This window comes from Enhydra lutris, unplaced genomic scaffold, assembly GCF_002288905.1.
Source record: "Enhydra lutris kenyoni isolate GAN:26980312 unplaced genomic scaffold, ASM228890v2 scaffoldscaffold39, whole genome shotgun sequence".
NCBI classification, from domain to species: Eukaryota; Metazoa; Chordata; class Mammalia; order Carnivora; family Mustelidae; genus Enhydra; species Enhydra lutris.
The window spans coordinates 13,201,922-13,227,524 of NW_019154123.1; the positions used below are offsets into that span (position 1 = coordinate 13,201,922).

General features: G+C 44.6%; 1 protein-coding gene across 2 annotated transcripts in view; it reads left to right on the forward strand.

The window, feature by feature from the left end:
• The first annotated feature begins 16,730 nt into the window (after positions 1 to 16,730).
• Positions 16,731 to 25,603, forward strand: part of LOC111155117 (collagen like tail subunit of asymmetric acetylcholinesterase) — a 54,772-nt gene continuing 45,899 nt past the window's right edge. For both annotated transcript variants that reach the window (XM_022515179.1, XM_022515182.1), the window contains exon 1: positions 16,731 to 16,836. In XM_022515179.1, the coding sequence (XP_022370887.1) occupies positions 16,731 to 16,836 (106 nt within the window). The remainder of the gene's footprint in view (positions 16,837 to 25,603) is intronic.

Consider the following 25,603-nt stretch of genomic DNA (forward strand, 5'->3'; position numbering starts at 1 on the left):
AAAAGAAACACCTCTTCTTCCTCTCTTTTGTCTGGTGCTTTGCTGGTGCTTCTAGAACAATGCAAAATGATACTGGTGACTGTGGTTACGCACCACTTTCATTCTAGGTGTCTTAGAATCAGCATAGGTATGGCTTATCTCCTTTCTTTTTTCAGGAGGAGCAAAAGGTGACAAGAAAGTCTCCCTACAAGGAGTTACTAAGGATGTGGGGTTTGAATGTCTTCCCCCAAAGGATATAAAGTCGGAAAAGAATCCCCAGCCTTTCCACGTTAGTCCTTATGCTTGTGGACACCTGTAATAAAAGGTAACTTCTTAGCAAATGACTTAGGGCTAGTTGGGGTGCTAGTCAATCATTTGTTGCCTAGGCTGTCTTCCTTCACGGCACCAATACCACTGACAAGGGCAAACACACCGAGAAACCTGTTCCTCTGTAGACTTCACCTTCACAATCTCAGACCACGTTCCCCCAGAAAAGTTAGGAGAGGCTGACCTCCTTTCCCCCCACAGTGATGTGTATATGGCTGGGGGCACCAGTGGGGAGGGGCTTTGCATGGGATTAAACACATCGAAGATTTTATTCAGGGGACCACCCTTGTGAGCGTAAACAGGGAAGGAACAGGAAAAGGCTGGGGGAACCATCAGACTGCTGGGCAGACCTGACCCTGGGAAGGGAGGGAGGGAGAGGGAAGGTTGGGCGCAAGCATCCCCGATGCCCGCAGTCTGAGGAAGATGTGGCAAAGCTTCCGTCACAGTCCCAGGTCTCCCAGAAACAGGCCCCCTTCGTATCCGCCTGGGCACAGACATTGGAGAGGAGTGGCCTGGTGCCTGGGAGATGTGGCCTTGGCTCAGCTCAGGGATGGATTTCAGAGAGTAGCAGCTGGGCATCTTGGCCATTGGCCTCTCACGGCTGACACAGGCACTTCTGGAGGTCTCTTTGCTGCTGCCTTTAGACTGTTTGGGCTTAAAAATGGGGAGACAAATTCTGTTCAGCGGGGCTTAAAATCCAAGGATCAGATCCAAGTCCGTCCGCAGCTTGTTTTCAGCTTGAGGACTCAGCTGTCCCTCTTGGAAGAGTACAATGAGCCCGAGGTTCTATCCTAGCTCTGCATTGGTGGTTATACACTCTAAGTCTCAGTTTCCTCATCTCTATAGGGGGGATAATAGAATGCCTAACTCATAGAGTTTTCTGGAGCATATGCTGTTCATAGGAATGCATAGCACAAAAACCTGGCACAAAAGTACTCCTTGACACCTGTCAGCCCCTCTCCCTTCACTCCCTCTTCCTGCTTCAGGCACCCAATACTCACAGAACAAAGGGTCAGGAAAAAGCTAGCTTTGTCCCTCTGTGGAATCTTCTGGTAGGAGAAGTCCCCTCGTCTGTATAGTTATTGTGTGCTTTGGACAGCTGGGGAACTGACCGTGGTCAATATTGAGTATGGCTGCTTTCCTCCCACACCTCAGCACAGGCCTAGGCTGTCAGTGTAAACTCAGGAAAAGGCACATTCATTTGAGCCAAACTAAATTAACCAGAACAGTCGGTGGCCGGGAAGTCACGTGCTGCTTTCCCAAACCAAATAGAAATTATTTTTAGATTATTCACTGTTTGGTATTATCCATGCCACAGCTCCCTCCTATTAAGGCACATCAGAGAAAATTGGCGTCAGCCAATTAATGGATATTTTGCAAGCCATTTGTCAGTCTTGGGCCTCTGTTCTCATTTGTGCAAAGAGTGGTTGAAACTGACCAGCGGTTCTCAATCCTGACAGCAGATGGAAATCACCTGGGGGTCTTGAAATTCTTGAATCCTAGGCCATGCTCTGGCCCAATTATGTGAGAATCTCTAGGGTGGAATCCAGGCATCAGTAGACCCCCAGGTGATCCCAGTGTGCAATGCAGCTTGAGAACCAGTGGAAGAGGGTTTCAGAACTTCCTTCATCCTAGTTCCACGGATATGACCTTGAAGAGGTACAGTCTGCTTCTAATTTAATTCATAAAATAGGAACTCTGAGTGAATATGCCAGCAGTTTTATAATTTTATATTTTTAAATTCTCTGCTCACCATCACCTTCCTCTTTGGCATCTTGGTCTGTCCATGTTTAAATTCATAATTTTACTTTTTCCTTAATAAATTTTTGTTTACTTCATGCTTCTATTGTAATGTCTTATTTTCACCTATTAGTATGTTTGTGGCAGGTATATATTTCACAGAATTGGTTAACTTTTATTACTCTATAATAGAAATCAGCTGCTGAGCTCGACTTTTTTTTTAAGATTTTATTTATTTGTCAGGGAGAGAGGGTACGCACGCACACAAGCAGAGGGGAGCAGCAGGCAGAGGGCCCTAGGATCATGACGTGAACTGAAGGCAGAAGCTTACCCGACTGAGTCACCTAGGTGCCCCTATGTATTTATTTTTAAAGATTTTATTTATTTGAGAGCAAGAGAGAGAGTGAGCACAAGCAGCGGGGAGGAGTAGAGGGAAAGGGAAAAATAGGCTCTCCGCTGAGCAGAGAGCCCAACATGGGACTCGATCTCAGGACTCCGGGATCATGACCTCAGCAACAATAACATGTGGACCATGTGCAACTGAGGCTACTCCTCAAATTCCTGGCAACGCGATACTCAACAGGAGATCGTTTTCTTTTTTCTTTTTTTTTTTTTAACCACTTTTTTTTTTTTTTTTTAAGATTTTGTTTATTTGACAGACAGAGATCACAAGTAGGCAGAGAGGCAGACAGAGAGGAAGGGAAGCAGGCTCCCTGCTGAACAGAGAGCCTGATATGGGGCTCGATCCCAGGACCCTGGAATCATGACCCGAGGCGAAGGCAGAGGCTTTAACCCACTGAGCCACCTAGGCGCCCCAGGAGATCGTTTTCATAGGACCAGTAGACAAAAGGACACACGAGAGACTTTGGTGTAGGGGTGTTTGAAAATGGCTTCTCACTAGCTCTTTTAATTAATACAATTTGATTCTTCTTTAAACCATTGCATAGTAAACACTTTACATTCATTATTTTTTAAAAGCCATATTCCATTCTAAATAGACCACTGGCTGGCCAGAGAGAGAAAGAAGTAACAAAAAAAAAAGAAAAAAAAAACAATGGAATATATGGCCAATGTCAGAGAAATTGCTGCTTCTGTTCTCTTCTATGAGTTTTATGGTTTCAGGTCTCTAATCCATTTTGAGTTCATTTTTGTGTAGGTATGGTGTAAGAGAGTGGTCCCATTTCATTCTTTTGCATGTTGTTGTCCAGTTTTTCTAGAACCATTTGTTGAAGAGACTATCTTCCCCCATTGTATATTCTTGCCTTCTTTGTCATAGATTAATTTGAACATATAATCTTGGGTCCATCTCTGGGTTCTCTGTCTATTCCATTGATCTATGTGTCTGTTTTTGTACCAGTGCCATACGTTTTTGATTACTGCAGCTTTGTAGTATATCTTGAAATCTGGAATTGTTCTACCTCCAGTTTTTTTGTTCTTTCTCGAGATTGCTTTGGCTTTTTGGGGTCTTTTGTGGTTCCATACAAATTTTAGTTTTGTTCTTTAAAAAATCCTGTTGGTATTTTGATAGGGTTTGCATTGAATCTGTAGATTGCCTTGAGTAGTATGGACCTTTTAACAATATTAATTCTTCCAAACCATGAGTATGGAATATCTTTCCATTTGTTTATGTCATCTTCAATTTCTTTTATCAGTGTTTTATAGTTTTCAGAGTCTAGGTCTTTCCCCTCTTTGGTTAAGTTTATTCTTTTTGGTGCAGTTGTAAATGGAGTTCTTTTCATAATTTTCTGTTGCATCATTATAGAAATGCTGCCAGTTTCTGGGAACATATTATTTTCTTTTTCCTTTTTCTCTCAATATGTTTATAATTGCACACTGGGACTAACAAGTTTGAGCTATTTGAATATAAACCATTACAGCTTTCTTTGACAGTGTGACTCAACTTAGGCAAATAGGGTTGAAGATGATCCAGAGAAAAGTAGAAAAAATTGGCTATTTATGGAGCCAACTACTAATAGAAATGGAAATGCTTGTAGCACATGTTCTTTCCAGGAATCTCCCAGACTAACTGAAATAGGGCAAGAATAAAAATGGAAAATTATTTTAGAAGGTCATTTGCATATTGGATGCTACCACTTATTGGTTGCCTTGAGTATGTAGAGTTTCTAATTCAAGAACTGTTCAGTTTTAAAAATGGACTTCAAACTGAGATGTAAGGGGGGAATTGTAAAAGAAATTTGGGGCAAAAAAAAAAAAGTCATGAGATGTATTTTTAAATTGTCTTCAATTCAAAATATATCTTTGAATTTGCAAACCACAGACCTCTTCCAGAGAATTCTGCATTGATAAAGTGAAATATAATTACAAACTGGAATGTGAAAATATGGTTAGATATGTTTTTAGGGTAGATGTTCTATTTAAAGGGAGGGGAGGAACATGGAGAAGACGAGACAAGAAGAACACTGCTACAAATTAGAATTCTCTAGGGAAGTTATAAATTTGTCCAAAATTCCCTGCTGAAATGGTCATCTGGATAATTACACCACAATAATTCGATCACTGTGAATACCCTCATTTTGCTGACTGAACCCTTAGACCAGTGCTTCTTAAAGTGTGGTCCATGGACCAGCAGCCAGAGGACCTTGAGTTATAAGAAGTGCAAATCCCACCCAACTTCCAAGACATTCTGAGTTCGAAACAGAAATCCGTGTTCTGACAAACCCTCTGGGTGATCTGGTTACTAAAGTTAGACCTGTTTACTACAGATTCATAAGTTTTTAGTTTTAGGCATCCAAGAGAGAAAAATTTGGCCCATTTTTCTCCTGCCTAGGTGTGTGTGGACTTCTCGCCTCCAAATATGTGAGAAAATGCATTTGTTGCTGAAGCTCCTCAGTCTGTGGTCGTATGTTACCGCAGCCCTAGCAAACAAATACACCAGGTTCATGTGTTTTCCAGGCAGCATGTGGAGAATCACAGACGGTAATCAAGAGAAGATCAGTGTCGTCCTCTCTGAAGACTGTTTCTAGGGGTTGGTGGCATTTATTTCCCAAAGCCAGACGTGGGCGGAGCGCGGTGTTCAGATACCACGTGGTATCACTGACACGGGTGGGGTCTAGCATATCATGGAGAGAGCCTGGGGGAGGCAGATGGGAGCCAAGGCACTCACGAAGCCACCGATCAGAGAGGGCTCTCTGGAACCTCACATTTAAAGGTTGGACTATGTGCCAGCTGCTTTACATGTGTCATTTCATTCAAAGCTAACTCCCCTCAGCTGCATGAACTCACGGTTCCCTTGGCAAGAAACAAGTCTGTTCCGAGACATGACAAAGGGCATCTTGATCCAGTCAGAATTACTGTTCAGGTTTTAGATCCACTGCAGTGCAGTTTATCTATCTTGTGCGCACAATGCAAACCAACTCGTTAACTTCTTCAGCACTTTGAAGACCAGCTGTGTATCTGAATTGACACTTAGGGGGATAAAGGGATGAAGCAGTCATGAGCCTTGTGCTCAAGTAGTTAGTAATTCACTCAAATAAAATATAGCAAAGTCACATGTTACAAGGCTGAATACATAGACCAGAGCTACACTTATGTCTGCATATATACTTACACATGAAGTGTTCTTATTTCTGAAGAGTTTAGATTGCTCCTGTTAGATGAACTATGAGAGACTGTGGACTCTGAGAAACAAACTGAGGGTTTTGGACTGGCGTGGGGTGGACGGATGGGTGACCCCGGTGTGGGTATTAAGAGGGCACCTATTGCATGGAGCACCAGGTGTGGTGCATAAACAATGAATCTTGGAACACTAAAAAAGTAAAATAAAAAAAAAAAAGTATCACCAATACTCCAGAAACCCCTTCATACCCCTTTCAAGCCTTACTCCTCCCACAAAGGTAATCACTGTCCTGCTTCTATCAGCATGGCTTAGTTTTGCCTATTTTAATACTTTATATAAATAAAAGGGTACATTATACACTAAAAAAAAAAAAGGTTGTTCCTGTTATGTGGCGAGGCATTGTATAAAGCATTTTAGAAGTGGTATATCAAATCCATACTGTTAAAGAGGAGACCTCTCTCCCTACACTTCCACCCTGGGCCACTGTCTTGTAAGTTTATGTCCCCATGCCCTCCGGAAGGAAAGGAGTTATCAGTCTGATTAGTCAGAACCAAGGACATGAATTGGGCCATTTTCCCCATGAGCAGGGTCCCTCTAAAAGATCAGCTTTGTGGCAGATCCGCCAGTCTTTTTCCTGTACATGGGGTCAGAGGCTTCCTAGGAGCTGCTCATCTAGGTCTGGCATCTGTCCCATCTTCCTTACCCTATTTCTGTAGGGTAGGCAGCAGAAGCCCAAAGAAGCCTGGTCATCTTCATTCTTTTTGGGAAAGAAACAGGCAGTCTTCTGTGGCTTGCAGGCCTAGCCAACATCTTCCAACTCAGTCTTTGCAAGACTCTGCCTTGGTTGGTTACCACAATTAATTAAATGTTCCTGGGGCTCTTAGGTGGCTCAGTTGGTTGAGCTTCCAGCTCTTGATCTCAGCTCAGGTCTTGATCTCAGGGCTACAAGTTCAAGCCCAACACTGGGATCCATGCTGCATGTGACACCTACTTAAAAAAATAAAAATAGAGTGTTCCTGAATCCCACCTGGCTGCTATCAGGCTTTCATGGAGGCCCCTAACCAGGAGTCCTGAGGTTAAAGAGATGAGTCCTGAGATCTGGCTATTCCTAGTCCAAGGAAACTCAAGGTTAATTGCTTAAACTTCATAGAACATCCGGGAATGTTCTCTCTCGAGAACTCCTGAAGAGTTTCCCCATAGTGAGTGGCAGAGCCATGATTTGAACCAGCTACTGTCTGACTTTAAACCATAGCTCTTGCCACCACGCATACTGCCAAGAATGAAAATCAACGCACTAGGGAAACTCCCTAGCTGGGGGAGTCCCGGGGAGTGGGGGGACACATTCCTCCTGGCAAGCTCTTCGTGGAAAGGAAGCATTTGAACTTGGGAGAACTGGGAGCATTTGGACATGAAGGAGTGGGAGCATGGCCTTCCAGGAGGAAAGAAGCACAGGTATTCTGGAATAAGCTGTCAGGACAGGGAGAACACAAGGCAAACTGTCCCTGCCAGCAATTCCCAGCAGGAGCAGGAGCTGGAATGCTCCTGTAAAATATTCCCCAGTCACGTCACTGTCCAGTCGTTCACATTCGGAAGTGATCTTCTGCTATTCCAGGCTGCCAGAACATGCCTGTGTCTAACACCTAGGCTCAACTTGTTCTGTTTCTTCCCTCTGAGGACTCTGGCCCATGATGGTCCAAGTTCATGCCCACTCTGAGCCCTGGGCTGGAGCAGTTGCCCTCACCTGCCTCTTCCATTCCCTGAAGTGTTTGGACGGGGTGCTGACTAGTGCGGTGTGAAGAACCCAGGCTTTGGGGTATGTGGCCAACTTTGTACTTTAGCTCTGTGGCCTTGGGCAGGTGACCTAACTGCCCTATCAGCCCCTGTTTCTTCATGGAACACAGCAATAGTAGCACCTACCTCATGGGGTTGCTGTGAGGCTTCACAAAAATAACATATGTACTAGTATAATAGATGCTTAGTGAACAGGGGCTCAAATTGGTATTTCCATTCCTTAGGGTCAGAATTACCTCCAACTCTTTCGTAAATCCCTCCTGAGAACTAATTTCAAGACTCTTCGTTACCTCCTTCATTTCTTTACCTTTTTCCACCCTTCATGGAAGCCCTCTTGATCGATTATATCTTTCCATTATTCTCCCTTACATTGAATAACCCTGGACTTCTATCCTATATGTTTCTTGTCTGTCTTGAGACTCCCATGAGACTGTAGGTCCCTGAGGTCAAGAAATTTTACATTTGATTTGCACTGAATCCCCAACTCCTGGGTCTTTGCCTGGGGCACAGTAGGAACTGAGTAAATATTTGTTGAATGAATAAATGAATGCTTTGGCCCTCCCCTCATCTTCCTGAATCCTTCTTTTTCTGTTTCCATCTTCTCCAGTTTAGCCTTGTGCCTCCGCTTCCAGAGGACACAGGACGTTTTGTGAAAATGGTGCAGTTATGTTCAGTAACTCTGTGTGTCAGGAAGCAGGTAATCATGTAATCCATAACCAGGTGGAAAATTTTTCTCTCTAGTGCTTAAAAAAAAGTCACCTCTTCTTATCGTAGATTGTATAGGTAAACATTTGGCTTTGCAGACAAACCTTCCTTTTGTGGCTATTTTTAAAGGACTTTTAGACTTCAAGAAGTGGGTTACATACAGAACATACTGTGGCCCCTAGTTTGTGCTTGTTCCGCTATAGCCTTCAGGACAGAGAATCTCCTGGTTACAGGAACATGGACCCCAAAGAAGCATGTGTATACTCTCCTCTCTGTCATAGCTTATTGTTTCCTAAGAGTCTGTGATTCTAAAACACTCCTCAGTAGCTTCCAAGTATTGTTCATCTTGGCCAAGATCTCCCTTCCCAGAATGCGATTGGAGGATGTGTCATTATACGTGACACGGGCAGTGCCCTTTCCCACCCTTTACTTCAGAGCCTGGATCATAATGGGCCTATCAGTGTGTTAGGAATGGTCCTGTTCTAGGACCTTGCCATACAACACAGCCATGTGCCTTGACCTCTCCCTCTGGCTGTACAGACACAAATCATTTGAAAATGCTGCTTTGTCGGGGCACCTGGGTGGCTCGGTCTGTTAAGCACCTGACTCTTGGTTTTGGCTCAGGTCTTGAACTCAGGATTGTCAGATTGAGCCCTGCGTTGGCTCTGTGCTAAGATTCTCGCTCCTTCTGCCCCTCCCCTCAACTTGGCCCATGTGCACATGCACTCTCTTTCTCAAAAAAGAAAAAGAAATAATGCTTTGTCTTTACCGTGGACCAAATCAAATTGTGAGGTGGCCCTTCCTCTGTACTCCATTCAGTCTCGGAATACAAGAGTTACCACTGTCTCTAGGTGAGATTGTTGTAGAGGTGATGTGATGGGGCAGTGCGGTTGAGGTAAGGGGGAGGCAGTGGGGTTGAGGTGGTAATGTTCTTCCAATAAATACATAAAAATAGAATTTTGCAATGAATACATGGTAAATGCAAATAGCAATCAACTAGGAACATGCATTTGGACTGGCTAGAAGAGAATGTCAACTAAGCTTTTTGGAATTCACTCTAGCAGAAATTTGGGGCAAACTCAACCCACCTTCAAGAATGGGGCTAAGGTTTGTTATGACCTTTGGTGGCTTAACAATTATTTTGAAGGGGCACCTGGGTGACTTAGTTGGTTAAGTGTCTGCCTTTGGCCAAGGTCATGATCTGTGGTCCTAGGGATCAGCTCCACATCGGGCTCCCTGCTCAACAAGGAGCCTGCTTCTCCCTCTCTCACTGCAGCTTCCCCTGCTGGTACTTTCGCAGTCTTGCTCTTTCTCATATACATACATAAATAAAATCTTTTTTTTTTTTTTAAAGATTTTATTTATTTGACAGAGAGAGAGAGAGAGATCACAAATAGAGCAGCAGGCAGAGAGAGAAGGGGAAGTAGGCTCCCTGCTGAGCAGAGAGCCCAATGCGGGGCTTGATCCCAGGATCCTGGGATCACGACCCGAGCCGAAGGCAGAGGCTTAACCCACTGAGCCACCCAGGTGCCCCCATAAATAAAATCTTTAAAAAAAAAAACAATTATTTTGAGTTCGTATATTTCTATGATTCTTGAAATAAGCAACATCAGGAAACTGGTTTTGCTTGGGAATCAGGATGTTTTCCCTTCTTACAGGTTCAGTTCAAGAGTCATTGCTCTTTAGTTGTCGCAAGCCAGTTGGGGATCTCCTCTGAAGTGTCCAGCCCTCTCTCACTTCCTGCCATAAAAACTTTCCTGTCTCCCTACCAAGAATGTGGGTCTTGCCTCTTCAGAGCTGAACGATTCTTGAACTCCCACCGTTCTGAGGTCCAGTTTCAGGTAAAGACAAGTTTGACTGGGCGCCTGGGTGTCTCAGTGGGTTAAGCCGCTGCCTTCGGCTCAGGTCATGATCTCAGGGTCCTGGAATCGAGTCCCGCATCGGGCTCTCTACTCAGCAGGGAGCCTGCTTCCCTCTCTCTCTCTCTCTCTGCCTGCCTCTCTGTCTACTTGTGATCTCTCTCTGTCAAATAAATAAATAAAATCTTTAAAAAAAAAAAAAAAGACAAGTTTGACTGACATTCCTTTTTAGAGCAAGTCCAGATCTGGCAGCACTGATGGCATCTGGCTATGTGTACCAACATGAGGGCCTAGGTCCAGTCTTGCCAGTCATCACTCCACCTGCCTGATACCTGCTGCTATCCCCAGAGCCTCACATAAGCCTGTTTCCTTATCTGTAAAATGGGAATTATAAATATAGTTACACTTCTTCCATCATGGAAAAATCAAGGGGGAAAAATGATAAAAGGATTTTATAAAAAATCTAGCCCAACATAGTAATTATTTGTTTAGCACATCAGTAACGTGCTTGCTGTATAAAACATAGATAAAAAGGGGAAATCAAATAATAGGAATTACATAAAAATGGGTTTGAGAGTCAAATACATTTTCGAGGAAAAAACGAAGTTAGTAGGTTTATTTACCACAGAACTTCCCAATGGCTTTAGTATATACTGTAAATTCCCAAGAGGAACATAAAATAGACAGTGTTTCTCAATTTATGTGAAGTACTCTGCTTTTTAAAAATTGAGTGTCTCTTAAAATGTGTGTACCTCAAGCACAGTTTGGGAAACACTGAATTGGGTAAGATTATTGTTGCCATTATCGTGATTGCATCCAGGTAGTTCCAGGCCAGCTCAGTGCAAATCTCTTTCCTGAAAGTGAGCATGACCAAGCTCTCCGCCCTGGAGATGGAACCACAGGCTCAAGGCCTGGGGGCGTCTAATTGGTCTCATTATACTTTCTGCTAGTTCTTCTGGTTCTCCGGTGGGTCTTCCCATTGCATCCAGAGCTCCATGGGTTCTGGCTCTGATTTCAGCTTGAGTTGCCAGGAGCCAGGGAGCTTGTGAGGAGGGACTTTCCCTGGGCTTCTTAGTTGCCCAGTCTAATCTCTCTCCTGCTGATGCAGCCATCAGTGGGAGGTGGCCAGGGCCTCAGCATAACCAAATCATCCTTAATTCCAGGCCAGAACATGCTCAGAGCTCCATTCTCTGGCAGGACCAGTCAAAAATGGTCTGTTTGTGCCTCTCAGCACATTGGCAGGGACTTGTTGGACCTTATGCATGCAAAAAAGTCACCTTGTTTCCCCTTTTCTTTATCCCAAGAATTTGATTTTGTTAAGAAAATCATTTTTTGAATGACAGATTAAGGTATGTCCATTGTAAAAACTTCCAATAAGCCAAGTACGTATAAGATTAAAAAGGAAATTTCCCTCCTTCTTATCCCATATTCTTCCATGCCCAAGTGTGCAGTGTACGATCTTCTAGATCTTTCTCTCTGCACATATAAATAGTTGGTAAACAGAATTGCTTGTTCAGATGTTTGGTCAGATGTACTGCATCTTTCTAATTTTACTCAGTGATTCTCTATGGAGAGCCTTCCATGTCCAGGCATAAATGTGAACTATCTTTGCCTTTTTTTTTTTTTTTCAGTCAAGTTTATTGAGGGGATAATTCACATAAAACTCACCCTTTGTAAGAATACAGTTTGATGAGTTTTGACAAAGTAGACAAAAAACCACTCCAATAAAGGTAAAGAACATTTCCATCACCACCAGAAGTTCCCCTTGTAGCTGACTCTCATGACCATAACTGCTGGTTACCACTGAGCTGTTCTCCATCCCAGTAAGTTTTGCCTTTTCCAGAATGCCTTATAAATGAAGTTATGCATTCTGTAGCCTTTCGTGTTGGCTTTAGCATAACACATTTGAGATTCATCCATGATACTTGTTTCAGTAGTGTTGTTACATTTTATTGCCATGTGGTATTGCATTGTACACAAGTGGTTATACCAGCTGATAGCCATTTGGGTTGTTTCTAGTTTCTTGTTATTACAAACAAAATAGTTAGGAACATTCACGTACAAGTCTCTTTTGGTGGATATGGATTCATTTTTCTTGTATAAATACCAAAGAGCAGTATTGTTGTGTGGTATGATAAGTGTATATTTAACTTTACAAGAAACTGCCAAACTGTTTTCCAAAGTGGTTGTACCATTCTGCATATTCCCACTAGCAATGCGAGAGAGCTCCAGGAGCTCCACATCCTCACCAACACTTGGAATTGTCAGTCTTTTTAAACTGAACCATTCTAGTAATACATAGCAATGTTTCATTAAGATTTTAATTTAGATTTCCCTAATGACTAATGATGTTGAATATTTTTTCACGTGCTCATTTTGCCATTCATATACCTCCTTTGGTAAAGTATTGGTGTTTTGCCCTTTTCTTTTAATTGGGTTATTTGTTTCATTATTATTGAGTTGCAAAAGTTTTTTATAAATTCTGATTACACATCCTTTATCATATACATGTATTGCGAATCTATTCTCTTAGTCTTTGGTTTGTCTTTTGACTTAACATTATTTTTCAAAGAGCAGAAGTTTAAGCATTTTTATGAAGTCCAATTTAACACTCTCTTAAATGATTGGTGCCTTTTTGTCCTACTTAAAAAAGTTTTTTCATAGAGAGTCAAATGATTATCAGGGGTTAGAGAAGGTGGGGAAAGTGGAGGATTGGTCAAAGGGTAGTGGATTGGTCAAAGGATACAAAGTTTCAGTTATATAGGATGAATAATAATGGACAGCATGGTGGCTATAGTTAATAGTATTGTTTCATACAGTTGAAATTTTCTAAGAGACTAGTTTTTAAGCATTTCACTAGGAAAAAGGTAACCATAGGAGTTGACAGATATGTTAATTAGCTTGACTATAGTAGTCATTTCATGAAATACATGTGTATCAGAACATCATGATATATACTTTAAACATATACCATTTTTATTTAAGAAAAAAATTTTTAATTTAAAAGGAGAAATCTGGGCGCCTGGGTGGCTCAGTGGGTTAAGCCTCTGCCTTCAGCTCAGGTCATGATCTCAGGGTCCTGGGATCGAGTACCACATTGGGCTCTCTGCTCATTGGAGAGCCTGCTTCCCCCTTTCTCTCTGCCTGCCTCTCTGCCTACTTGTGATTTCTCTTTCTGTGTGTCAAATAAATAAATAAATAAAATCTTTTAAATAAAAAAAATAAAAAAATAAAAGGAGAAATCTTCGCCTAACCCAAGGTCACTAAACTTTTCTCATGTTTTCTTTTAGAAGTTTAACTAGTTTTCACTTTGACATTTAGGTCTATGATCTATTTTGAGCTAATTTTCACATATGAGGCAAAGTAAGAGTTAAGATTATTTTTGTTTTGCATATGGAGGACTCATTTTTCCAGCATCGTTTGTTGCAAAGACTACTTTATCCTTTGCAATGACTGTATAATGTTACACTGAAGAGAGGTCCCATGATTTATTCAATAATCTTATGTTCACAGAAAGTCAGGCTGTTTTAGATCTGAAGCTATAATGAACATTCTTGCACCTCAACCACTGGGCAGTTGAACGAGTATTTCTGTGGACTTTCTGGGTCAAATGACACGTGTAAGTTGTGTGTTGATGGTATCATCGGATTGTGCACCAGTATACATACACTCTTACCTCCATGGCCTGCAAGAGAAAGCTCAAGTTTTGATTGGTTTTATTGTTGTAAGCCTTTCACAGATCTCAAATAATTTCCTTCTGGATAATCTAGTAGCCTGTGTTATTAGATTCTGAAAGATTGAGAGCGCTTCAGGAGAGTTTGAAGAAAGATGATAACTTTTCAGTCAGGGCAACTCTGTAAGAAAAAGGCTCATAAAATAGACAATCCATGGGAAATGGAAATTTGCAGATCTGTTTCTTAAGTATTGGGGCTTATCAGTACCTGTGTTGTGCAACCTCCCGGAAGGGCAGAGGGGACTCACACCCCAGTGGCCTGAATGTATACATGTAGCCTCTCCTGGCAGGCCCTAACTCTTCGTGGCTGTCTGTCCACACTCCCTTTCACTTTCTCCCCATCCTCGCCAAAACCCTGTCTTGTACCAGACCCAGGCCAGCCAACTGTACGTGCAAAGGCACAAAGAGGGGGCTGGGAAATGCAATTGGCTCAGTGTGCCTGGAGCATAAGATCATGCCAGTTTTTCCACTTATCTTTTTATCCTATGGTGCTGTGTTTTGATTGAATTAACTGACATTGTTGAGGATGAGGTGACAAGGACCGTCTTGGGGTACACAGAGCTATGGGACAGTGTTCCGTCTTCAGGGACATTAATACAAGTTAAATAGCAATGCAAGGTAGTATAGAAGTAGCTCAAAAATTGTAGCAGAGGGTGTCACAGGACGGACATATTGATCTACCTTGTGCCGACTACACAGTCAATGGTGAGATCCAGGTATTAAGAGAAGAAAGAAATGAATTTGGTTTCACAGGAGGAATCTGAGCTGGATGGTGAAAGTTCAGATTTTTGGCACCAAGTCACTCAAGAGTTACCTTCCTCCTGGGTAGATCCCACCTTCTCCAGGCCACCAAACCCCATTGTTGGGACTACAGGTTTCAGGAGTTAAGGAGAACAAGCCTGAGAGTTTCCTGGTGGGTTCAGCCAGCAATCACAGATCCTTCCGTCAAATAGTTTGGGAACAGCTAAAGCTGTCCTGTTAATTTTGAATGTAACCCAAGTTTATTTTTCATGCTTTCGAAAGACTTTCTTGTAAACCCTTTGTCAGTTAGCTCTTGCTACATAACAAATCATCCTAAAACTGAGTAGCTTAAAACAACAGCCATTTTATATAGTCACGAATCTGTAGTCTGGGGTGGGTTCACCTTGGCAGTTCTTCAGCTGGTCTCGCCAGGGATAACTCCCGTGACTGCCTCTATCATCTGGAGACCTGCGTGGGACTGGCTGATTCCAGCTGTCCTTGCTCGTGTGGTCAGTGCCTCATCTGAGGTGGCCGGGCACCAGGGGCTGGATGCTTTCCCGTCCCTGTGGCCCGTCTGACCGCCCTGACTTCTTGTGTGGCAGTTTCTAAGAAAAGACAAAGGTAGAAGCTGCCAGGCTTAGTAAGGCCTCAGCCTGGAAATGGCACAGTCTCCCTTCTGCAACACTGTATGTGTCAAAGCCAACCCCAAGGCCAGCCCGATTCAGTGGGGAGGCAAGTGGACGCCACCTCTTGCTGGGAAGAATGGTAGGAACATACAGGGATGGGAGACTTTCAGTGGCCATCCCTGCGCTCAATCCACAGCTCCCTGGATTTCATTTTTGCTGTCTCTGTACACAGATTTTAACTCATGTCTGATTCATCCCATGTTACCTCATTTAACCTTCCCAACAAACCCTTAAAGGGAACATGGCCTCCATTTCATGATAAGAAAACTGAGGCTCAAAGATGTCAAATGTTTTGTCTGCTGTTACAGTGGTGCTGGGAGTCAGATGCACCTGGTGCAAGAAAGATCTGGGGAGTGTTGCCTTACACTCTGCCTTCCCCCTGGGATGAGGATCAGTGCTTTTCCCCCAGGAGGCCCAGCCCAGAGTCCAGTAACTACCAAACCATTTCTCAGTGAACTCCCATGAGACACTGGGAGGACATTATGTAAATTAAACTAAAATGGACAACTCTGTAGATTATTATTTTCATCATTTTAAAAACCTAGGGGTTGGGACGCCTGGGTGGCTCAGTTGGTTAAGCCGCTGCCTTCGGTTCAGGTCATGATTCCAGGGTCCTGGGATCGAGTCCCACATTGGGCTCCTTGCTCAGCAGGGAGCCTGCTTCTCTCTCCACCTCTGCCTGCTTGTGCGCATGCTTGCTCTCTCTCTGACAAATAAATAAATAAAATCTTTAAAAAAATAAAAAATAAATAAAAATCTAAGGGTCTCTGTAACAGGGTTTATAAGCTCATAAGAGGTATTCATTTAAGGATGCTGTAGTTTTTACTCGAATTTTGTCTAGCCACAGATCAAGTCATTGATGCCATTTCTCCAAATATAGTTTGATAATCATTCACTTTCTGTCTTTTCACTTATTTTGCTTTGGATGAGATAAAAGGTTGCTGCTTCTGGAGAGAGAATAAACATTTTTTCCTAGAGAAAAGGAGTATTTTAGAAAATATGCCTCCCCCATTTTTAACTGGATGATTAAAGAAAAAATAATCCAAGGTCCACTTTATGTTTGTCACCCAGTGGGTAAAAAAGTCACAGGCCAACAGTAGAGGGATTGATTGGTCTCTGTGGAAATTCAGTTTGAATCAGGAAAGCTGATTCTGTGATGCTGTAGGACATCTCAGTTCCAAGCAGGTAGCTGCTGGTGGATAATGAGGAAATCGGTCTGCCCTTTGAGGTCTGCTTCTAGAGAACATTTGAGGCTTGGCTGCCTTTTCATCAGCTCCTCAGTAGCCACTTACCTCAATGTCCAAAAGAGAAAATTCTGACATATTAATTTTAATGTGGGCATTTGATCCAGTGCTTGAGATAAATATAACCCTGTGGAGTACGGAGAAGGTTTAATGGGAAATGGTTGGCATTCTTTCTTGGTAAAGGCATGGAGAAAGGAGAGAGAGACAGGAGAGAGGGAGAGGGGGAGAGGGAGGGAGGGAGAGAGAGAGAGAGAGAGGCGCAAACAGCAGTAAGACAAAGGCAGAGATAAGAGAGGCTTCACGGCAGCCTTGCCTTGAGAACTTGACACTTGCCAGACCCCAGCCAGCATGGTTGTCCTGAATCCAGTGACTTTGGGAATTTATCTTCAGCTTTCCTTCCGCTTTATCATGTCTCAGCCTTCTTTCATCAACAGCGTCCTCCCCATTTCAGCAGGTAAATGATGACCACAACTTTCCTCTCTTCCATCTGTTGGGGGCAGGGGGAGGAAGGAAGGTTGTTTTGCAATGTGTCCTGATATTTTCCCCATTCTGCTCTCGGAGGAGGGAGGCTGGAGGGACACAGCCACCCCTGCAACTTCCTGTCACCCGAGCTGTCTCCGCAGCTCCCTCTATCCTTGTTCCAAACAGCCCCCACCCAGCTGCTCAAAGCCAGAGACCCTTTTTAAAATGACTTCTGCCTCTCCCACTTCTCCCCATTTGCTGCATGATTTCATTTTGACTGGGAATTGTAGTGAGCTTAAAAGAGGCACAGAGGAGTACAAGTGAGAGAAAGGAGTCCCAGACGTTTCTATGAATACATCCCCGACCCCTTCCAAAGGGGGCTTGACAGAAGGGGCACGTTGTGGGGCAAATACCCCTCTTCGGAGCTTGGGCAGTGTGTACCTCCAGGACCAGCCCACCAGAGGAAGGGGGAGTCCAGTGATTTTTCTGTGGGCCAGGGGTCCTTGGGAGGGATCTAGCAAGAATCACTGACCCTCTAGCCCTGCCTGCTTTCCTGTTGTGCTTTCTTCCCACTGAGAGCCTTCTATCCAAATAAGGCAGCTGGAGGTCCTAGGAGATGGGAGCTTTCTGGGGAGAGGTGGAGGGTTCCAGAGTGACAGCTTGGCCTGGAGTAGGCTGTGTCTGTCTGGTGTAGTAGGGCTGGGTGATTTGGGGCAGGGGGCTTTTTATGCCAGCCTGCCAAACTTCTCTAGGGTGTTGGGCACCAGGTTGCCCTTGTCCCGTCTGACCCAGAGCAGGGGAAGTATTGTGTTACTGGCAGGGCCTATTTAAACCTTTCTGAGGAAACTCAAATATTTCTGGAGGGCTTGAGGGAGGCAAGCTTGCTGCCTGTCCCTGCATAGCCCCCCTCCATTCACCTCCGCCACCCCTGGCTCCCCCGGCCCCCAGCAAAAGCAGTTTCAGTCATGCCCTCTAACTTGAGTCTCATACATACTTTCATGGAGGCAGAAATTTCACTTTCATGGCCTTTGCTGAAAACGCAGGTTTTCAGAGAGGACATATCTCTGAATCCAGTCCCCAACCTCTCTCTGTTCCTCAGTACAGTTTAGCAACAGGTTATGCTCCAGTGCCACCAGCATCTGTGGGCCCTGAGTGAGTGACTCGGAGAAGAGCACGGGGCTGATTAAGAGGGTGTGAGGAGCTAAAGGAGCAGGCCGGGGCGGGGTGGTGGTGGCAGGATCTGGGGAGATCTGGGGAGTGAGGAGTAGGCAGAAAAGGTGAATGGTTGTGTCACCATGGGTGTGTGACAGTATGCCCCCACAAATTTCACTTGAGAGCACCACACTTCCTCTGGAAGCTTGTGGGTCATTTTTCTTCTACTTGATGGGGAAGCTGGTAGTTAATTTGGTCTAATTCAGTGGACTCTTAACCTCATTTGGGCTACAGAGTCCTTTGAGAATCTGCTGAAGGTTCAGTACTCCATGTTCTGGTTCTAGCTCTGCCTCTGGTGGGCTCTGGCTTCTGGGAGACAGTCAGTGTTAGACTGTAGCGCTGTGCGGGCGGGGACTGTCCTGTACACCATCCCTGTTTCCCCGGGGTCTGAATAGTGCCTGGCACACGGTAGGTGCTCTGTAAATGTTTGATGAATGAATGAGTGAATGAAGGAATAGTAACTTTTCTCTTCTCATCTGTAGATTGAGGCTTGCCTTCATTTTGTATCACGTAATTTAGATAGAGCCAAATGGCTACTAAGTTCTGAAAGCTAGAGAGAAAAGAACCTCTAATTTTTTTCCGAACTCCTTGCCCTAGAGAGACCCCTGGTGCAGCTTAGACATTTCTTAAGTAGGACTTTATAGATTGTAGCAGTCAGGATAACAGCAGGAAAAAGAAGTACTTCAGATGAAAAGACTTAAACGAAGGGACCCCTTTCAGAGTGTGAGCGGGGTTAAGGGAACTGACAAGGAAAGTCGAGGAATTAGCAACCTTGCTGAGTCTTTACCACCCTTGTGCTTGAAAAGGTAAGAGGAAGAAATGGGGAAATTGATGCCAAGAAGATGTGGAACCTTAGAGGAGGGGCCACCTGAGGTACAGCTATGACCACAGAGGGACCCAAAGAAGGGAGAAAGGAGAGAAGAAATACCCCAACCTCTCTCCTTCAGTCCATGTACCTCTCGGCATTGCCTTTCATTAGCCAAACCCAGCCCAGAGCTGGAGGGCAGGGGTACCTCTGGATGCAGTCTGTGGGGTCAGCTTCTGGGGTGCAGAGTGAGGGGGAGCAGTGGGAATGTGGAATCGCTAGCCCAAGCAGCCATCGGCACTTCCTGAGGAATTTCTAAATCCAGACCTTCTGCTTGTGAATGTGGTCTTTAGAAATTTGGTAAAACAATGGGGATAGACTTAGGGGAATCACTAAGGTAGCAGCTCAACAGAGCCAAAAATACCTGCTTTCACCTGTAGAGTCCCTTGGCTTTGTTCCCACACTTAGTTGCCATGGCTTCTTCATAGCATGGTTCAGAAATAAACTCAGGACCCCAAATGGCAACTGTTCTGTGACACAGGACAACTTGAATCCCTCAAAAATATTTTCCAATAATTTGACGTGAAATGTTCTATATTCAGAAGCTTGTAAATTCTTACTCTGCTGAAGAAGGCAAGCCCAGTGCTCGTAGAAACCAGGGCGACCCGCCGTACCCTTGTGCGTGCCTGCTGTGTGCCAGGCACTGTTCTAAGGGCTACAGAGGACACAGAGACTAGTCGGATCCTGCCTCTGCCCTGGGGGATCAGTGGGCATCCGTTGCTAAAACACAGGCAGCATATGCTAACAGGCCCAGGAAGGCCATGATGGAGGAAGAGCTCCTACAGGCTTGGAGGGCAGTACTTTCCTTCATAGCTGAACCCGTCCTTCACTCTCTTCAGGAAGGACTGGATTCTCACAACTCCAGACACAGCACCAGCTGTCTAGATCAGAGGTTCATTACCTGGCAACCTCCACTGCCGGGTCCCACAAGAGAACCACAGAAGGGAGCAAAAAGCCTCAAAGAGGCCAAAAGTGATAATAGAAATCCTAGGACTAAAGCACATGCATTTGATACACAGGAAACTAGCTTGGGCCCTTACTCCAAATCTACTAACTGTTACTTTAGACAGCATTCTAGCAGACTTGCACAGCAGGTTTCTAGAAGGTTGGCAAATTAGGTGTGGGGCATTAGACTAGGGAGGGTGAGTTCCTGCTTACAATGGACACCAGGACAACAACAAAAAAAGACAGCTGACAAAGCTGATTATAAGAGAAATGACCAATGAGCAGGGACTAGTTCTGAGATCAAAAAGAATAGTAGACTGGAATTATTTCTAGAGCCCATGTTCTATAGGTATCAGCACTGACTTATAGCACAGTAATTGTTTTTCACTCTGTGAGTATGAATGACCCAGTGAAGACTGAGTTGTGTGCACTTAATTTTGCTTAAGAAGGCAGATAAGGGTCAGATATATTTTAGAATGATTTCTATTGAATATGGGCCTAATGTTTAAAATGTCTGGAGCTGTACTTTGGTACACTGTTTTAACTATTGCTCAGTAATGAACCATCCTAACACTCAGTGGCTTAAACAACAATCATTTATCATTGTAGTTCATGTGTTTGTGGGCCAACTAAGGTCAGCTGATCTAGCCTGGGTTTGGCAGGCCCTGGCTGGGCTCACTATGGGTCTGCGGATTGACTCAGCTCCAAGATCCATTCACAGATGTAGCTCAGTAGTTGTACAATTTCTAGAATGTGGTGGCACAGACCCAAGGACAATATTTATAGAAGGGCAGACCTTCCACACACTTCGATTTATGTAATTCTCACAGCACCTCTGGGATGGGTGTGGCATGACTTCCACTTTTCAGCTGAGGATGTGAAGGCTCAGAGAGGTTAAGTGACTTACTCAAGATCACAGAGCTAACATAAGATGGGGAGAGCTGGAGACTGGAAGCCCACCCTCGGACTTTAAGTCCAGGGCTTTTACTAAGGTAAACCAATATCCATGGACAAATAGTGATACTAGCTTTTCATGTCCTACAGATGATCTTCCTATCCTTCAGAAACTCTCCTCTAGATTCTTTATTCTCCATTCCCTCCAGCCTTCTCCTCAGCATTTCAACGCCGAAAGCTCTTAGCAAATGATTGAAGACTACCCTATACTAAAGTGTATAGGACCAGCCAGGGTACAACTTTATCCCTCTTTTGAAGGTATTTGTATTTTAATGGGGGACTTAAACTAAAGGATGCTCTAATAAAAGAGCTTCAGCCAAGGTATTTTCAGAGAGGAGACCTCCTGGAACCAGGGGAATACCACTACACAGACATTCTCTTCAGACACTCTGAGCCAACCTACTCTAGGCCCACCACAGAGACACATGGCTTCCCTTTTCTAATACAGGGTTTCCCAGCTAGGCAGGAGCTCCCCAGATGATGTTTGAGTCTACAGACCCAAACAGACCAGATGCTGAGAAGACCCAAATGTAGTCTGATAGAGTGAGATCATGTGGAAAGATGTGAATACTGTCTGGACACCAGAATCTTCTGTTGGCTGCTGGGATATGACCCAGAGCAGGAGTTTTGTAGCTGAAAAGACCTGCTGTCCAGTTCTGCACTCCCCTGCCTGGAAGCCAGCCAGGGTACCACTTGGGAACCTTTCATGTTCTGGACAGTAGATTATGGCCATTTATTTGTGTCTGATGTTGATCAGCCACTGTCTAATGTTCCATAATGCACTTCCAGCCATCTCTTCTGATTTAGCTTTTCCTATTTCCTCTGCATAATCCAATCAGAGAGGGCTCTTAAATTAGAGGACTCTCTGTGGGTGCCGGTGTCCTGCTTTCGCCTCCTCCCAAGCCTCTGAATAAAGCCATAGGTTCAGCTGCAGCTCACAGAGAGAGCTGGGTGTGAGATGGGAGGCTGTCCTTTCTGCTGTCCGGGGCCGGGCCTCTACATCACCACCTGCCACACTCATGCCTGCTTTCCCCAGATTCACAACCACACAAAAACAACGTAGCTCCGAAATGACTAGAAAGCCCCTCCAGCTTCAGTGAGTCACCAGATAAGCTGGCGTCCCATCTTCTTGACATGTAGTTCACATTGTAAGCACCGACTCGTGTTACTCTTTCGTTGGTATGAATTAGCCCCAAACCTCTCATTTTGCAAACCAATTTCACAGCTGCATTTGTATTGGCTCTTCACAGTAGTCCTTATGGGAGGGGTCCTGGGTTTGAATGCTGATCGAGCTGGTCATGAGCTAGTGATTGCTGGGAGGTCACTTCACTGCAGTGAGCTTCAATTTCCTCATCTGTCAATGGGTGTCAAAGTCTGTCTCACAGAAGGGCTAGAAGTATTCATTCAACAAACACTAAGTGCTAACCGTGTAACAGGACCTGGGATGCAGCAGTAAGCAAACAAGCCTATTGTCCCCCATGGAGCTCTGTGATCACCCTGAAAAGAACTTGGCCAGGCTGGCCCGCTGGGTCCCAGAGGGGAATGAAAGACACCCACGGCACAGATGGGGCTCAGAGACAGCCCAAGGGCCGAAACCAAGCTCCATGTTCAGCCATGTTCACACTTCATGTGGTAGATGTTGTCGTGCTTTGAAAAAGAGGAATTTTTTCATTGCCTTGTTTGCTAACATTTAAAATGGAGTGATTTAACATAAAAAAAAAAAGTTTCAGATGTCTCTTAATAAAAAACAACAACAACAACGACCCCTTGAGAAATCCAACGACCTGGCAGTCCTGAACCACCAACCATATTCTGATATGACAAGGATTGTTTGGAATGCAGTGCTGGGTGGCTGCTCAGCCCCAGCTCCTTGGATCCCCACTGCACCCCCTTGTCTTAGGCCTGGTCTACTTTCCTTATTACATTTACCTGTCTAACCCCCTCAGGGCATGTGACTTTTTGGCCTTTGGGACCAGAACCCCTGCTGGCTTGGACTCCGCCTCCTCCTTCTTGAGAAGTCTCAGGTTATTTTTCCAGAATTCCCAAGCTCAGCGGAGTTCAATTTGAAAGTCGGTGTTCCAGATCAGCGGTTCTCAAACTACAGCGCTGGTTCTCAGCCCTGGCTAGACCCAAGAGTCATTTGGGATGTTTGACAGAAACCCAGTGACCAGACTGAACAAACCAATTAAATCACTCTCTGGGACATGTGCTCAGGCATTGATACTGTTTAAAGCTCTCCAGATGGTCCAATGGCTAGCCATCGTTAACCACCGAACTGTAGCCAGCAAGCATCACCCGGAGGGCTCAGTAAAACCCAGACCACTGGACCCACCTCTGGAATTTCGGAGTCAGTAGCTCTGGGTCAGGCCCAAGAGTTTGCATTTCTAATAAGATCCCGGGCACTGCTGATGCTACGGGCCCAGGGACCACACTTTGAGAACACTGCCCAAGTTTGTCTTGGATCTACTATATTAGTTTCCTGTGGCCACTGGAACGAATCACCCCAAAGATAGTGCCTTAAACATTTATTCTCTTACAGTTCTGGAGGTCAGAATTTGAAATCATTTCACCTGGCAGAACTCAAGGTGCTGGCAAGGCTGTGCTTCCTCCATAGGCTCTCTGGCAAAATGTCTTATCTTTTCTAGTTTTAAGCTATGGTCGTTGCAATCTTTGGTTCCTGGCCCCTTTCTCCATCTTCCAAAACCAGTAGCATGGCATCTTACCTTCAGTGGTCATATTGCCTTCTTCTGTGTCAAGTCTTCTTCTGCCTCTCTCTCTGTTTTTTAAAGATTTTATTTATTTATTTAGAGAGCAAGAGACAGAGAGAGAGAGTGTGTGAGCAGAGGGAAGGCCAGAGGGAGGGGGAAAGACAGAACCTTAAGCAGGTTCCACGCCCAGCGCAGAGCTGGATGCAGGGCTTGATCTCACAACCCTGAGATCACGACCCTGAGATCATGACCTGAGCCATAATTAAGAGTAGGATGCTTACCCAACTGAGCCACCCTGACACCCCCTTCTGCCTCCCTCTTAAAGGACCACTTGTGATCACATTTAAGACCCACTGAGTTGATCACCTCATCGTAAACTTCTTAATTTAATCACATCTGCAGAGTTCCTTTTGCAATAGAAAGTAACATGTATAAGTTCTAGGGATCAGTCTGGACCTCTCTGGGACTTATTCAGTCTCCCATAGTTACCTTTTTGCCAGATAAAGTGTCCTATGAGTATTCATTAAGTAACATCAGAATCAAAGACGCAGGTGTCTACACTGTCTTCATTTGGATTCCTCCCAAAAGCAGACCCTGAGACAAGGATTTGGGTATCTAGGCAGTGATCCCAGTAGGGCATGGGGAGGTGAGACAGGGAAAGGAAGGTAGTCAGCATGGAGGGAGATTAGGAGCAGATTGGTGCTCTGGGTCTCCAGGGTTCAGTTCTCCTGAGACAGGGAGACAGAGAACTGGGATATTTACCCACCAACTCCTAGGGACATGCTTGCCCCAAACAACTTACATGGCTGGTGAAGCCTTCTGGCAGTCACAGGTATATGTGGTACAAGCCAGAAGCCCATAAGGCCTAATGGATGCTAGGGGATCTAGCAGGGAAGCAACTGTGTCCACCATTGCTCCCTTAGGAGAGCTGTACTAATACGGCTCTCTTGCACTGAGCACCCTCCCTTCGGTAGGCTCTTTACATATATGACTTCTGATCTTCACAGCAATTTCACAAGCCAGTAGTACCCCCATTTTACCAAAGAGGAAACTAACATTCAGGGAGGTGTGGTCACTTAGCTGAGGTCACACCGTGCCAAGGTCAAAATTCCAAATCAGAATTTACTGATCCCCAAACCACTGTAGAGTTAGAATATTCTGGTGGTTAGCGATAGGGCCTGTGATGCCATGCTGCCAGGGTTCAAACCTTGTGTTTTCTTTAGCTTTGTGATGTTGAGCAAGCAAATGGCCCTCTCTGTGCCTCAGTTTCCTCATGGGTAAAATGGGGCTAAAAGCAGGGTTTAACTCAGAGAGGAGCTGTGGAGATGAAGTGGGTTAATGGCAAATGTAAGGTACTTAAAATAGTGCCTCATATGTAAGGTGTCATTATTTCTGTCATTATTTCCAGAACCTCACAGTGTCTGTGCACATGCCAACAGGTCATGATTTCCCCTAAGATGCATTTGTGTTAAAGGCAAAAGTTTAAATACAACCCACACAATAACTTATTGCTTAAACTCTCTAGTGAGTTAAGGCAAAAAGAGGGACAAGGCTATTTTCTGTTTTGCATTTGTGAACCAGTCCCTAAAGCAGGAACACGTTGACCAGAGAAGAAGGCTCTTCTCGTGGTGACCAGCTTCCCCAGATGGCTTTAAAAATACACCTGGCCCTAGTCCATCTCCCAGCCTAGGAGCATTTAGCTCCATTCAAGCCCACACTTACGTTTCCACAGCAACCAACATAAGCACAAGCATGAGGTGTGTGTTGGGAGCTGGCAACAGCTGAAGGAGAGGCCTCAGGGCTGCTGAGGGCTTTGCACTCTAAACCAGCTGGGGGCTGAAAAAAGAGAGGAAAGCAAAGAAGGACACATGAATGTGAGTTGGACAGTCTCCTTCCCTCCCCAGGCCTCCCTACTCCTTTCCCCACTCATTCCACCCTGCTGATCACCTGGCCTTTTTTGGTATCTTTCTGAGAAGTCTGAGAAGAAGTAAACCCCAGGAGCTTTCCTGTTACAGCTACTAGTTCACTCTGGGGACACATGCTCCAGGGGGTACCTTCCACAGGTCTCAGGCCTA